We start from the raw sequence: 11,818 nt of genomic DNA, 5'->3' as shown, positions 1-11,818 counted from the left end.
TTGTGAGATTTGACTATGAGAAAAAATTGAATACCTTCCTCAGGTAGACTAGGGGCAGACTTTTGTGCATTATGATGAGATGAGGGAATTGAGCACGTGGTGATGTGTTGAAATGATGGGCACTTTTCGGGCCCGTGGCGGTTATAGACGGGTGAGGGAAGTCGTTGAAATTCTCGCGTGAGGTGTGTGATTGTGGTTTGGATATGTCCAGTGGATTGAGGCTCAACGTGTTTGTGCCTTGTGGATGCCTACCTGCCGCACTACCTTTGTGTGTTTTCGTACAGACTAAGGATAACTGAAGAGGATATTCTGCCTTTAGCGATGGAATTTTTACACAATGGTTGTACGTTTGTGAATACAGAAGGAAATCTTGAGATTTGATAGATACATTGTGATTCGCGACATTTTCCATCCGCGCTAGGTATGTGCGTAGGGTCAACGGGAACAAGGTTTGCTGGGATGAATAAGAGGGAGAGGGTACGGTGGGATTAGTGAGGACGGTTATGTATGGAGGGTTATGGATGAGGGATTGTGAAGAAGGTGGATTGGTATTTCTCTACGGAGTAGGGGCAGAGACAAAGAGGAGTCCGATACCTATTGCTGCGGTAAGAGTCAGGAAGGCGATTTTTGAGTTTCGGGGAGCATATTGGGTGACGGGGTTGGGCTAGTCAGGGTAACTTGTTTCTTACCTTTGTATCTACGGAGTACGAGTACTCCGTATGGAGTACTGGATAGCAGATAAGGCACGTAGGGACTTATTGGTGCTTGGCGTGATTGGTGAGGCGGTGAGCGGCGGATGGGTACGAAGTATGCGAGATGGACGTTTAGATCTTTGGTGTGTTGATGTGATGGGTGTGACTGCGGGGAGCGGGACGGGACGAGAGGGTGGCGGCGATGGGGATGGTGATGGTGTGTACCTTCGACCGGGCGAACGGTTCATGGCTTTCGATGGAGGGTTTGGGTACATGTAGATTCTAGTCTGAGTTGCGTGATGGGTTTGAGGATGTATCGGGAGACTAGTATTGGTGTTACGGGGAGTTACAAAGAGTGTACAGAGTGAGAGTTTGGTGGCGTGGATTGCGCGAGGTGATGCGAGGATGGTGTTTACATGTTCTTTCTTGATGGCGACATTTTGGGGACGGGTGGTGTACTTGGAGAAGGAGGGGGAGAGAGCACGTATTTAGGGGAGGGCATTTCCCCCTTTTGTACCTCTTCAGATTCATCGTTTTGTTCTGGTGACTTGCCTCGTGATGCAAGATACGGGTTTCTGGGAGAATATTTGGTTGAGGTTCTGGGGCCGAGGTCGTGGTCAGAGGAGTATGGGAGGTGATTGATACATGATCGATCGCCTTGGCTACGCATCATCACGACGAAAAGCCCCTTCCCCCGCGAACGATGACGACAATAGCAAAGCGGCTGTGCAGGGATGGAATTGGATTTGGGTGAAGAGCATGGGAGACCAGCTTATGCTGTTGCAAAATATGGTGGGAGTTGTTAATGGACCAGGAAGGGGAGGAGGTTGGGGTATTGACAAGAGGAGGGAATGCCGAAAGGAACTACTGGGCGAGGGGGACGACCTTGTGCCACGATTGCTTCGACGACGACGTCAGACGCGGGCTTTTGAGATGGGATATGGACGAGACCGAAAACTGTCTTTGTGGAGGACGGTCCAGGTCTGGGTAGTCATGTCTTCCACGCGGGACCGAGAGGATGGGGTTTCTGCGGACGATGCTGGGGAGACATCGTGGGCTCTGGAGTTATTGAGTTGTGTGCTACCAGGACGGGCATCGACGTGTGTTGGGTATCAGCGGGGTTGATAACACGCTGCCTGCGAACGAGAGATGGACGAAGCCGATGACGGTATTTTTGCTGTCGTTGTTGGGGAATGGTGCTGATGTAAGAGGAGGGATCTCTACGCGGTGCGATTAGGTTACGAAGGAAGAGGTTGGTTTAGATGAGGAGAGTCAGGGTCTCGAGGCCTGGGCTATCGCTGACTTGTATCGGTTGGCATAAGGAAGGTCTTGAAGGTAGGGGTTATAAGCTTGCGGGAACATTGGGACTAGGTGAGTGATACTTTGGAAAGTGTTTCCCTCGGCCTTTGTAGGGCTCGTGAGAGTTGAGGCAGTAGGCGTCTTGCTATTTGATGAAGTAGTATTTGTTGTTGATATACGACGACGATTCCCGTCTCTTTCCGAGATATCATAGAGCACTGCACTCTAGTCTGTTCGGGACGACTTTCTTGCCTTCGAGAGACCGCGGCTTTTCTACGTCATGGTTGAGTTGGCAAGATGGTGACGTTATATCTGAGCCGCGGCCGGAAGACGGTATTAGATGATTAGGCTTCCCTGGTATGCTATTCACCTTTTCTGAGAGCACTGCCGATGAGGCAGATGGAAAAAAGAGGATGTGGGAGCTCATCTTCGTGTCGAGGGGATGGTTTTGATCGTCGAAGCTCCGCCTACTACTCCTGTATAGATCTCAATCATCTTAGCATTGCGATTAAAGCCCCACGCAAGATCTTTATGATGTCTCCGATGGGTCTCAGTGAACGACGTTTCCAGACACGTCAGAATCCACTTGTGCTGATACTTTGGTTCCGCAGCCACGTCTTTGTAGGTCTTGATCTTCTAACATTCAGGTAGATTGCCTCTGGGGATGCAAACTTGGTAGCGAGTGGACTGCCATGATCGTCCTTCGACACATAAAGTCAAAGTCGGGTCCACAGGTGTACGGGCGATCTAGAAAAGGGATTGCGAGAAGTTGGTTGGCAAATAGCCAGAACTTGATAGGATGCGAATGTATTCGTGTTGCGGCGTGATTCTTTCGCTGTCTATTCAGAGGGCGTCCGCTATTGTGGAAGCTCAAAGTGATCAGAACTTCTGGCCTTGATAAAGGTGACGGGAAATGAGGGCCTGTGATTCCTACCCAGAAATCCAATGCTATCAGTCCAGCTAACACTCGATAGACTAGAAGCTGAAGGCGTTCACGGTCTCGAGCCTGTCAGGGATAACATTTATCTCGGGAACCTCAAGCAAGGAGATCTCGTAGAGCCTGGGACTATGAGCCCGCAACATCTGCTGACACCGCCTTGCCTGGTTAATCGCCCCCGAATTACGTCTATCTCGTTTGCGCTTCCAAAAAATGATCCCTTTCTTACCACAAATATCCTATCTTTGCTCGTCGTTGCTCATCCAGTGTCTTCGGAAACCTCCCATTGAATCAAGAGAGCCGTCGATGTCTGAGAGGGTTTTCTCGCTGAATGTGGCGAGATCAACTTCTTGAGCGATATCTTTGGGGACTGCCGAGCTGGAGACCTCTCGCAGCGCAACTTGTCTTTGGTGTTTATCTTCAAGACGGACGAATTTGGCCATGAATCTACGAGCAAGTTTCTAGGTCTCACAAAGCAGCTGAGGGCCCGATCAAGAGACGTTGGCAATGTGATGGCGAAGGACATGCTTCTACTGGAGGTATGGTGCTGCATCGATGGGCTCGACCGGTTTCGTACGTTGATGTTTAGGCGACTCGATTTTCTCAAGAGAATGTGTGATAATGAGGGGCAACCAAATGTCACGAAATCTAGTTTTAGGGAAGGATTAGGATTGGGTGCATCCCTCTCCGCGAGAGGCATATGGGTAGAGCGTGGTAGGTAGGAGCGAGAGAGGACTGGAAGAGTTTCTTGGAGCCGAGGCCGTAGTAAGGTAATATCAGCTACATTCACGCGATGGCCGATGAGTGAAGGTACCGTCTCGCTCTCTGCTAAGCACACTCTAGCCCATCCAGTTAGGAAAGACAACTCCTTCGTTCATGAATCCGACCAGGGAACCCGATGGACACATCAGGTCGTTAGTGCTGTCACTCGGTCTCCGATGTCCGTCTTGAATGAGAAGTGAATTTGAAGTCACCTTGAGCCCTTGAAACATGCCATCCGAACGTCATCACATGTCACGACTAAAGAAGCCAGGTGTGTCTTCACACGAAAGTTGGCCCACGAATCAGGATTGTGGTGCAGCTGAAGCCATACTGTCTTGATATGACAAACAGCTATGGAAAAGTTAGATGGCTTGACAGGCGTCGTGCAAAAACACCAGAAAAACTTCGATGCAGCCAATAATAATATCACAGCAGTAGGTATGGCTCAAAATCATGTCTTCATTTCGGGGCCAACGCCCAACCTATCCTCTGAACGCCATCTATCATGCCCGGGGCCTCGTGAAAACCCGTATTGAGGCTAAGCAACAAAGCGAAATTTCTACCCATCTCATGACGCGTTCGCGCTCACGTCATTGAAAATCTTCTTCTTGACCTCCATCGCAACGAGACCAGTCCGCTCCTGCATCGCCACGGTGTTGCTGTCCTTGACAAGCTTCTCGAGCAGTCCATCGACCTTTTTGCTAGCCGCGCCGACACCACCCGCGCCCGGCGCACTACGTCCTTGGCGAGCGACCTGCGTCGTGGTCTCCTTGATCTTGGATGCGAGATCGAGCATCTGCTTGTTTCCATAGTCGCGATTCGTGATGAGCGGGCTCTGGCTTAGCGTCTGCACCCAGTACTTGTGCCACAGCAGCTCCAGCATCTGGGACTCAAGCGTGCTCTTGAAGTGGGACACCTCGAGGCTGTAGTACTTGTTCGCGTGGGCGCCAAACTCTGCTGCCTTCGCCAGCGGGACTTCCTGCCATCCGTCGCTGGTGACGCCACTGCCACTGGCTCCGCCCTCCTTTTCCTTAATGTAGTTTTCGGGGTACGTCCGGAAGGCACCAATCTCTACCTTGCCTGCGTTTATGGTGCGGTCGGGGTCGATGACGACGGCGAGGAAAGGTTCCTGGAACTGCTGCTGCAGCGCCTGGGTGCCGACGTCGATGCCGGACAGCCAGCAGCCGTAGCCCGGGTGGGAGTGGTACCATCCGACGACGTTCTCCATCCTGCCCTGCTCACGACAGAGGCTGAGGTATTCGACCATGTACTCTTCGGCATCGCCCTGGGCGTTGACGCGCGTCTCTGTTCCCTCGACGGGTAACCGGAAGGCATCTGTGACGATGAAAGTGTCGCCATTGACATAGCCCTGCATGAGACCCATCACCTCGAGGTTGCCGCCGGAACGGGCGTGCATTACCATCTTGATGAGAGCCACGGCGCTTATGCGTACATTTTTGAAGTGGTTCGGGTTCGCGGCCCAGGGGCGTGCGTTCATCTGTTCCTTCTGGGCATCGAGGTCGAGGTTGTAGAGGGCGTCGCGTTTGGTGTCGACCAACTTTACGTTGTTGTCGAGCTCTATGGCAGGTGGTCAGCTGGGGTTGGCGCGACAATGGCAACAGTGCAAGGGGTTCGGAACATACCCCACGACTTGAGAGCTGTCTCCATCTTGACTGCTCGTCTTTGTGTGAGCAGCTTTGATTGCAGGAGATGTCGTTGGCAAGTGATGGCGACGGTTCACGGGAAGGTTGGAGACCAGGGTGGTGACAGCCTACAGGCACTTACCCCACCATCCAGGTGCCTCAGCTGTATCTAATCGATAAGATAAAGCTATCACATCAATGGGTGCATTACATAAGCCTTTGCGACCCACATTTGGAGAGCCACGCACTCGTGAAGCCAATTAGGACCTGAGTTATCAAGACCTCACGACGACACCTCTCACACACCATCACTACGGCGAATACCAGCTAGACAATGGCTCACATCAAACCCAGGAAAGACGATGTTCGTATACAATGAAAAGAGAAACGACGGACAGATTTCAGTCAGAATTCTGGCTTCGGTCTCGATAAGCTGGCACGGATCCAGCCGGAATTTGCGGTTTGAACGCAGCAGACGAGATGACGGTTTGCTTTGACCTTTGAGAATTTGAGCAAAGTAAGAAAAGAATCGGCACATGGCCGCGAGACATAGCAATTGGAATTGGAGATTCGAACTTTCGGCTATGCTCAGGCCTCCCGTCTCGTCTGCTATTTCCATGTGGCTACATACTGACATTGCGATGAAGTTGAGAACTGCCAAGTGGAACTAGTTCGGGAGATGGCCGTCCATGATCCACGGCTCAATCGATGGTACAAATCAGCGGGAGATGGGCAAAAGATCACGGGGGTTCTTGGGGAAAGGACCGAAAGCGATCCTCTACGAGTTGTTGCGACCCAAGACTCGCAGTTCCTGGCAATGATCCTTTCCGAAACGAATCACTGGGCGCCCCTGGTAGATCACGTTCGAACAGCAACTCTTGGCAAGGTGGGAACCCGTGAGCCTCCAAGTCGCTGGGTCAAGTGGCTCCAACAAACGACACACGTCATGGCATTTTCGGATATCGCCAGTCCCGGGTCTCTTTTGCGCGTATTCCAGCGTGGACGTCCGTCAACCAGTCTATGGGATCTTGATCGGGGTCTCCGCTGCTTTCGCATCCCCCGTACGGACATTACGAGCGCGATAGCGAGGGTTGTCCCAGTCACCCCGCCTCCGCGGTGGGCGGCCGGTCCGGCTCCGAGATGTTTCGACATCATCCCAACGTCAGGAATGACTTTGAGGCGAAACACTAATTTCGTCGCAACACGTTGCGGTTGATGCAAGCAGCGAAAGAGGAAAAAAACTAAGAAGAATCAGACCGATGTCTTGCCGGCCTTGCGACGGCAGTAGAGTTTCACGGTCAACGACGCACGACCAAGGACATGTTTGGGCCAAAGAGAATAGGTGCGCACTTTGGTACTGTCATTATTACTGTTAAAAATATATGGAAAAATGAGAAGCTGATTTTCTAGTCTACACAACACAGCATTGGCCAAGTTTGTTTGCGAACGCGAACCAGTCAAACGAATCCGAACTTGATGATTTGCTGTGAATTTCGGACTCTAGATACAAGGAGAACTGGCGGTCGTCTGAACTCAAGGGTTGCCCTGGTCAGAGCATTAAGTTGTTGGCCCCCCATATCTGCCAATGTTGGACAACCCCCTTAGGCGGTGAAAGCGCGAGCCTCAACGGCGGCGTACTCGTCGCGCTTCGCGGCCTTGGCCTTCTTGGTCTTCTTGGTCTTCTTGCCGCGGTGATGGGGCTCACGAGTCTCAACGGCGTGCTCGGCGGCGTCCTCGGAAGCGAACTCGTCGCGCTTCGCGGCCTTGGCCTTCTTCGTCTTCTTCGTCTTCTTGCCGCGGTGGTGGGGCTCGCGGGTCTCGACGGAGTGCTCAGCGGCGTCGTCGGAGGCGGACTCCTCACGCTTAGCGGCCTTCGCCTTCTTGGTCTTCTTGGTCTTCTTGCCGCGGTGGTGAGGCTCGCGGGATTCGACGTCGCGGGCCTCGAGGGCCTCATCGACAGCAGACTCCTCACGCTTAGCGGCCTTCGCCTTCTTGGTTTTCTTGGTCTTCTTGCCGCGGTGATGGGGCTCGCGGGCCTCAATCTCGTGCTCGGCAGACTCGATGGCATCCTCGGAAGCGAACTCATCGCGCTTGGCGGCCTTCGCCTTCTTCGTCTTCTTGGTCTTCTTGCCACGGTGGTGGGGCTCGCGGGCTTCGATGTCACGAGCCTCGAGGGCCTCGTCGACGGCGGATTCGTCGCGCTTAGCAGCCTTCGCCTTCTTCGTCTTCTTCGTCTTCTTGCCGCGGTGGTGAGGCTCGCGGGATTCGACGTCGCGGGCCTCGAGGGCCTCATCGACAGCAGACTCCTCACGCTTAGCGGCCTTCGCCTTCTTGGTTTTCTTGGTCTTCTTGCCGCGGTGATGAGGCTCGCGGGCCTCAATCTCGTGCTCGGCAGACTCGATGGCATCCTCGGAAGCGAACTCATCGCGCTTGGCGGCCTTCGCCTTCTTCGTCTTCTTGGTCTTCTTGCCACGGTGGTGGGGCTCACGAGCCTCGATATCACGGGCCTCAAGGGCCTCATCAACAGCAGACTCTTCGCGCTTAGCGGCCTTGGCCTTCTTAGTCTTCTTAGTCTTCTTGCCGCGGTGGTGAGGCTAGGTGAACGTGTCAGTATATGTAACCCTTTGACATGAGCACATTTGAGCAGATTAAATCTTACCTCACGAGCCTCGATGCTGGCGGCCTGCGGCGCAGCTAGGGCAGGCATGGCGAGTGCCAAGGCGGGAGCCTATTTAACCTCACATTAGTCCTCGCGTTCCCACAGTTTAGACTCGTCGTGGAGGTGAACTTACTACATAGCGTCTGGCGACCTGACCCGTGGGGATGAGGTTGAAAGACTGAACACCTTGGACGGCAAGGATGCTCGCCAAGAGGAAGTGGCCAAAGGATGGGTAGTGCATCTTGAAAAGAATGATTGGCTGACCGGCAGCAAATGACAGCAACTGGATTACAAGAGAAAGGAATGAAGGGTCGCGTCAAGCGATCAGGGGCCAACAATGGAATGAGATGTACGGATGGTCAGGCAATGGTGGGCTGATGAGCGGGTTTGAGAAGATATTATATCTTGCTCAAAGACCTTTGCTTTTCGTCCCTCCACAGCAAGTTGACAAGGCACCCCCCCCTTCTGGCACGGCACTTGATCCATTCGCAAGTCTCCATTCGACTAAGTGACGAAGGCATGGGTTGAAGCCCCAAGTTTGGACGAAAAGGGCCTCGACTAGAAGGCGTCAAACTTTGATCGGCCTGCCGCGTAGGACCAGAAACGTCTCAGAGTCGGGAATCCAGATGGAAAGGGTCTGAAAGAGGGTGGAGAGACAGGGCCATGGGCTATGACGGCTTGCGATGGTTGCTCGGACTGAGCTAGCCGCAAAAGATGGGACTCGTTCAAAACTCGTCGGGGCTACGCTGATGATGTCGAACAGCACGAATATGCTGGACGCGGGGAGGCTGGAGGGGAGGTCCTGGACTGGGATGTGAGCCGAATCCCGCGCTTGCGGTATCGTTGTGGTCCTCTTCCTCCACTTCGCAAGCTCGTATACTCCTCGTAACAAGCAATGAGAACAACAAGCATACTACCTTATTCCCTTTAGACATGAACATGGCTGCGGTACTGGACTCGCTTGCAGTTTCAGTTCCAAGAAGTTCCAAGACTACCCTGGGCGGTCAGCAGACTGGGGGCACACAGGGAAAAGCCGAGGGTGTTCTCTCATTGTGCCTGGCGTCTCCTTCGACAGACCCCAACACGATCTGATGCTAAGCCTAATCGACAGCACGTTATGGAAGGTCTTCGCGACGCCGCCGTGTGTCGGGGAAATACGCTGGTAGGGTGGCCCGGTGATGATCCATCACCCATCTCCTGTGGAAGAATGAGCCGCACAAGGGATCTCTGATACAGCCACAGTCCCAGAATGCCAAGACCTGACAGAAACCGAACCTGGGAATGAGAGTAATACTCCGTACCGACTCAAAACCGACCACTCAACCAGTGTTGTTGGTGTCCTGTAGTGGTGGATATTCAGGAACCATGCGGCATCAAGTTGCCGGGTTTTGAGCCTCATAGGCGGCCCGAGCTCTTCCCTGGCGCGCTGCGGCGTTCATGAGTGGTCGGTGCCTCCCCTGTGGGATGGGCTGGAGGCGCTGGAACGTGGTGACTGGTCGTGGGATGTCCCCCGCAAGCCACACCCCGTCTCACCAAACTCCGCGTTTCGACACGCCCCTGTTCTGAGACACCGCACCAACGCCTCAGCTTGGCCATTACCGGGGGCCCCTTTTTGTTGCTTCTCTCTCTTCAACTCTTCTTTATGGGCAGAAGGTTCTCAGCTCTCTCATTCCTCGAGGAGAAGGGCTGCCGCTGGGATGGAGACAAGGATACAAGAGCCAGGGCTTGACTAGACCTGACATGAGTAGCCCTGCAGATGTTACCAAGACTGCACGAAATCCCGTTCATGGGATTGTTCACCAACAAGGGGTAGCCCAATCACGCCGTGGTCATTGGACGAGAGCGGCTAATTATTTCCGCCATCTATTATCATCAGTGCACACCAACCTGTACGAGTATGCCCATGGCACACTTGACTAAGACTCGTGCAAGTTGTACTCGACGAGTCGACTTGCATTCCCACCCCGGCTGTGACGGAGTCAGCCTCGTCTGTCTCGTCTATTCTTGCTTGGGATGATCGGCCTCATGGCCTGTGCCGCAACTTCGCAACGAAGGTCAAACAGCCCAAACGTTTCTGGTGGCTGGATGACATCTCGCTGGCTGGCAATTTCCATCCGACTATCCAGAGCCTATGCCACTATGGTCCATGGATCCCAATTATCCAACGGGGCGAGGTTGCATTGCACCCACCTGCCAGACGGCGACTTTTCCTCCTCGGTCTTGGGCGACGGGTCCTCCCAAGGTCGAAGTGCCTGTCATGTTCGAGTTGGGACATAGTTGCGCGTTCTCTCTAGACTCTCTCGCTGACGCTGCCTCTGCCCGTGCTCTCTCCCGAGTCTCCCACCCCATCGAACTCATCGACTTGGACCGTCTGTGATCACCCATTAGTTTGGTAATCTGATTTTCCGCGCCCGAAGCGATCGTCTTGGCACTCGTCTCTTCTTACCTTCTCAGACAGCTGCTGGCCTTGCCTCGAACTGTTTCCCCCTCCCTTCTCCCCATTCTGTGCATACCACTCTACCATTCTCCTTCTTGTCTCTTATTTTTGTTTGGTCACTTTCAATTCCCATCATCCGTTTCTATACCCGACTTGACGTCGTTGTACCAATCTTGCTGTCAACTTCGATACAGCATCCCTTCTTTCGCCTTCTATTCTTTTTAATAAGGCACCTGGCGTGCTCCAACTTAACCTTCGGTGCTACTACCTTGCCACTGAGAGGGTTCCTCCTTCTTTTATAATCATGTCTTCAGAAAAGGTCTACCAGTCCGTACCCTACGAGGAGGAGGAAGTCGAGAGTCTCGCCGGAAGCCTCAACACGGAGAGTACGGAAAACGTAGAGACTGCCACAGCAGGAAACGAACCGGCTTGGAGGCGGATGAGGCTCGGCGATGAGCACCCGTGTAAAGAGAAGGCGCGCCGGCTCCTGCGGTACTGGCCTTGGGCTCTCCACGCCGTGCTTTTGATGACGTCTGTCACGCTGTTCGCTGCATCATTTTGCCTGCGTTATGGCAACACCAATAAGGACGATACATGGGTGACGGAGAAGTACTCATCATGGTGTAAGAATCATCGCCTGAATGCCTATAGAGCTCTTCATCTTGGCTGACAGTTCATAGCCCCTGCTGCAGGAATCATCAAGTACCACACCGAGAGGTACAACCTGACCCCCATCATGGACTGGTCACCGTTCGTTGGTGCTGGATACGAGATCGATCGCGCATGGGATCACATCACAAACAACAGTAGGAAACCTCTGCGATGATGGGCGATGGGATAACATGAACTAACAAGGTGTAGTTGGCGACCAGATGATCTCGCGCGCCGAGCTGGACAAGCTCGGCCTCGATCCCAAGTCAATCAAGACCACCAACGCCGTTACGGGCGAGGAGGGATACCGCGTCGGCCTCGAGGTGTTCCACCAGCTTCACTGCCTGAACCTGCTCCGTCAAGCTACGTACCCCGAGTACTACTCAAGGAAAGAGGTCGGCGGCGACGTGGCCGTTGAGCACAAGGACTTGAGAGGACATCTGAGTAAGTCATGATGAATTTCAGCGAGAGCCGAGCCATGCTAACTATCCATCCTCTAGACCACTGCATTGAAGCCCTGAGGCTGAACCTGATGTGCGAAGCCGACATTGGCGTCTTCACGTTCAAGATGTACCCGGATCTCCCACTCGAGGGCCACTGGCCCGACTTCAGCACGCTACACACCTGCCGCAATTTCAACGACGTCCGCGACTGGGCGCTGACCCATTCAGTGACGTTTGAGAACGAGGAATAGGCTTTCGGCACCCCTCCCTCCCCCCCCCCCCCCAGTTGAAAGGA

The 11,818-nt window shown here is 53.5% G+C and overlaps 5 protein-coding genes across 5 annotated transcripts; 3 read left to right on the top strand and 2 right to left on the bottom strand.

Annotated features, from left to right (window-relative positions):
- The first annotated feature begins 1,283 nt into the window (after positions 1–1,283).
- Positions 1,284–2,008, top strand: BDP81DRAFT_50277 (uncharacterized protein). Its single transcript, XM_060595574.1, has one exon. The coding sequence runs from the start codon at positions 1,338–1,340 to the stop codon at positions 1,815–1,817; it is 480 nt and encodes a 159-aa protein (XP_060443211.1). The 5' UTR covers positions 1,284–1,337; the 3' UTR covers positions 1,818–2,008.
- A 2,250-nt stretch (positions 2,009–4,258) lies between these two features.
- BDP81DRAFT_324310 (Mov34/MPN/PAD-1 family protein) lies at positions 4,259–5,358 on the bottom strand (the record flags this gene model as incomplete). The annotated part of the gene is made up of 2 exons (XM_060584877.1): positions 4,259–5,268; positions 5,334–5,358. 2 exons carry the CDS (start codon positions 5,356–5,358, stop codon positions 4,259–4,261), a joined length of 1,035 nt encoding a protein of 344 aa, XP_060443210.1.
- Positions 5,359–5,671: 313 nt separating this feature from the next.
- BDP81DRAFT_431616 (uncharacterized protein) lies at positions 5,672–6,675 on the top strand. The gene has a single exon (XM_060590691.1). It carries the CDS (start codon positions 6,013–6,015, stop codon positions 6,547–6,549), a length of 537 nt encoding a protein of 178 aa, XP_060443209.1. The 5' UTR covers positions 5,672–6,012; the 3' UTR covers positions 6,550–6,675.
- Positions 6,676–6,934: 259 nt separating this feature from the next.
- On the bottom strand, positions 6,935–8,611 carry BDP81DRAFT_492591 (uncharacterized protein; the record flags this gene model as incomplete). Its single annotated transcript, XM_060595334.1, has 3 exons — positions 8,126–8,611; positions 7,993–8,061; positions 6,935–7,927 (listed from the first exon to the last, which is right to left on the bottom strand). Exons 1-3 carry the CDS (start codon positions 8,231–8,233, stop codon positions 6,935–6,937), a joined length of 1,170 nt encoding a protein of 389 aa, XP_060443208.1. The 5' UTR covers positions 8,234–8,611.
- Positions 8,612–10,733: 2,122 nt separating this feature from the next.
- On the top strand, positions 10,734–11,774 carry BDP81DRAFT_462430 (uncharacterized protein; the record flags this gene model as incomplete). The annotated part of the gene is made up of 4 exons (XM_060593898.1): positions 10,734–11,052; positions 11,110–11,235; positions 11,291–11,524; positions 11,581–11,774. 4 exons carry the CDS (start codon positions 10,734–10,736, stop codon positions 11,772–11,774), a joined length of 873 nt encoding a protein of 290 aa, XP_060443207.1.
- Between the last annotated feature and the right edge of the window lie 44 nt (positions 11,775–11,818).

The sequence above is a fragment of the Colletotrichum phormii genome (genome assembly GCF_030913505.1).
Source record: "Colletotrichum phormii strain CBS 102054 chromosome Unknown BDP81scaffold_14, whole genome shotgun sequence".
Taxonomy (NCBI): Eukaryota; Fungi; Ascomycota; class Sordariomycetes; order Glomerellales; family Glomerellaceae; genus Colletotrichum; species Colletotrichum phormii.
This window is presented reverse-complemented; position numbering and strand designations above follow the sequence as displayed.

Excerpts from the sequence above, each read along its gene's own strand:
- BDP81DRAFT_50277 (XM_060595574.1), top strand. The coding sequence starts at position 1,338 with ATGATCGATCGCCTTGGCTACGCATCATCACGACGAAAAGCCCCTTCC.
- BDP81DRAFT_431616 (XM_060590691.1), top strand. The coding sequence starts at position 6,013 with ATGGCCGTCCATGATCCACGGCTCAATCGATGGTACAAATCAGCGGGA.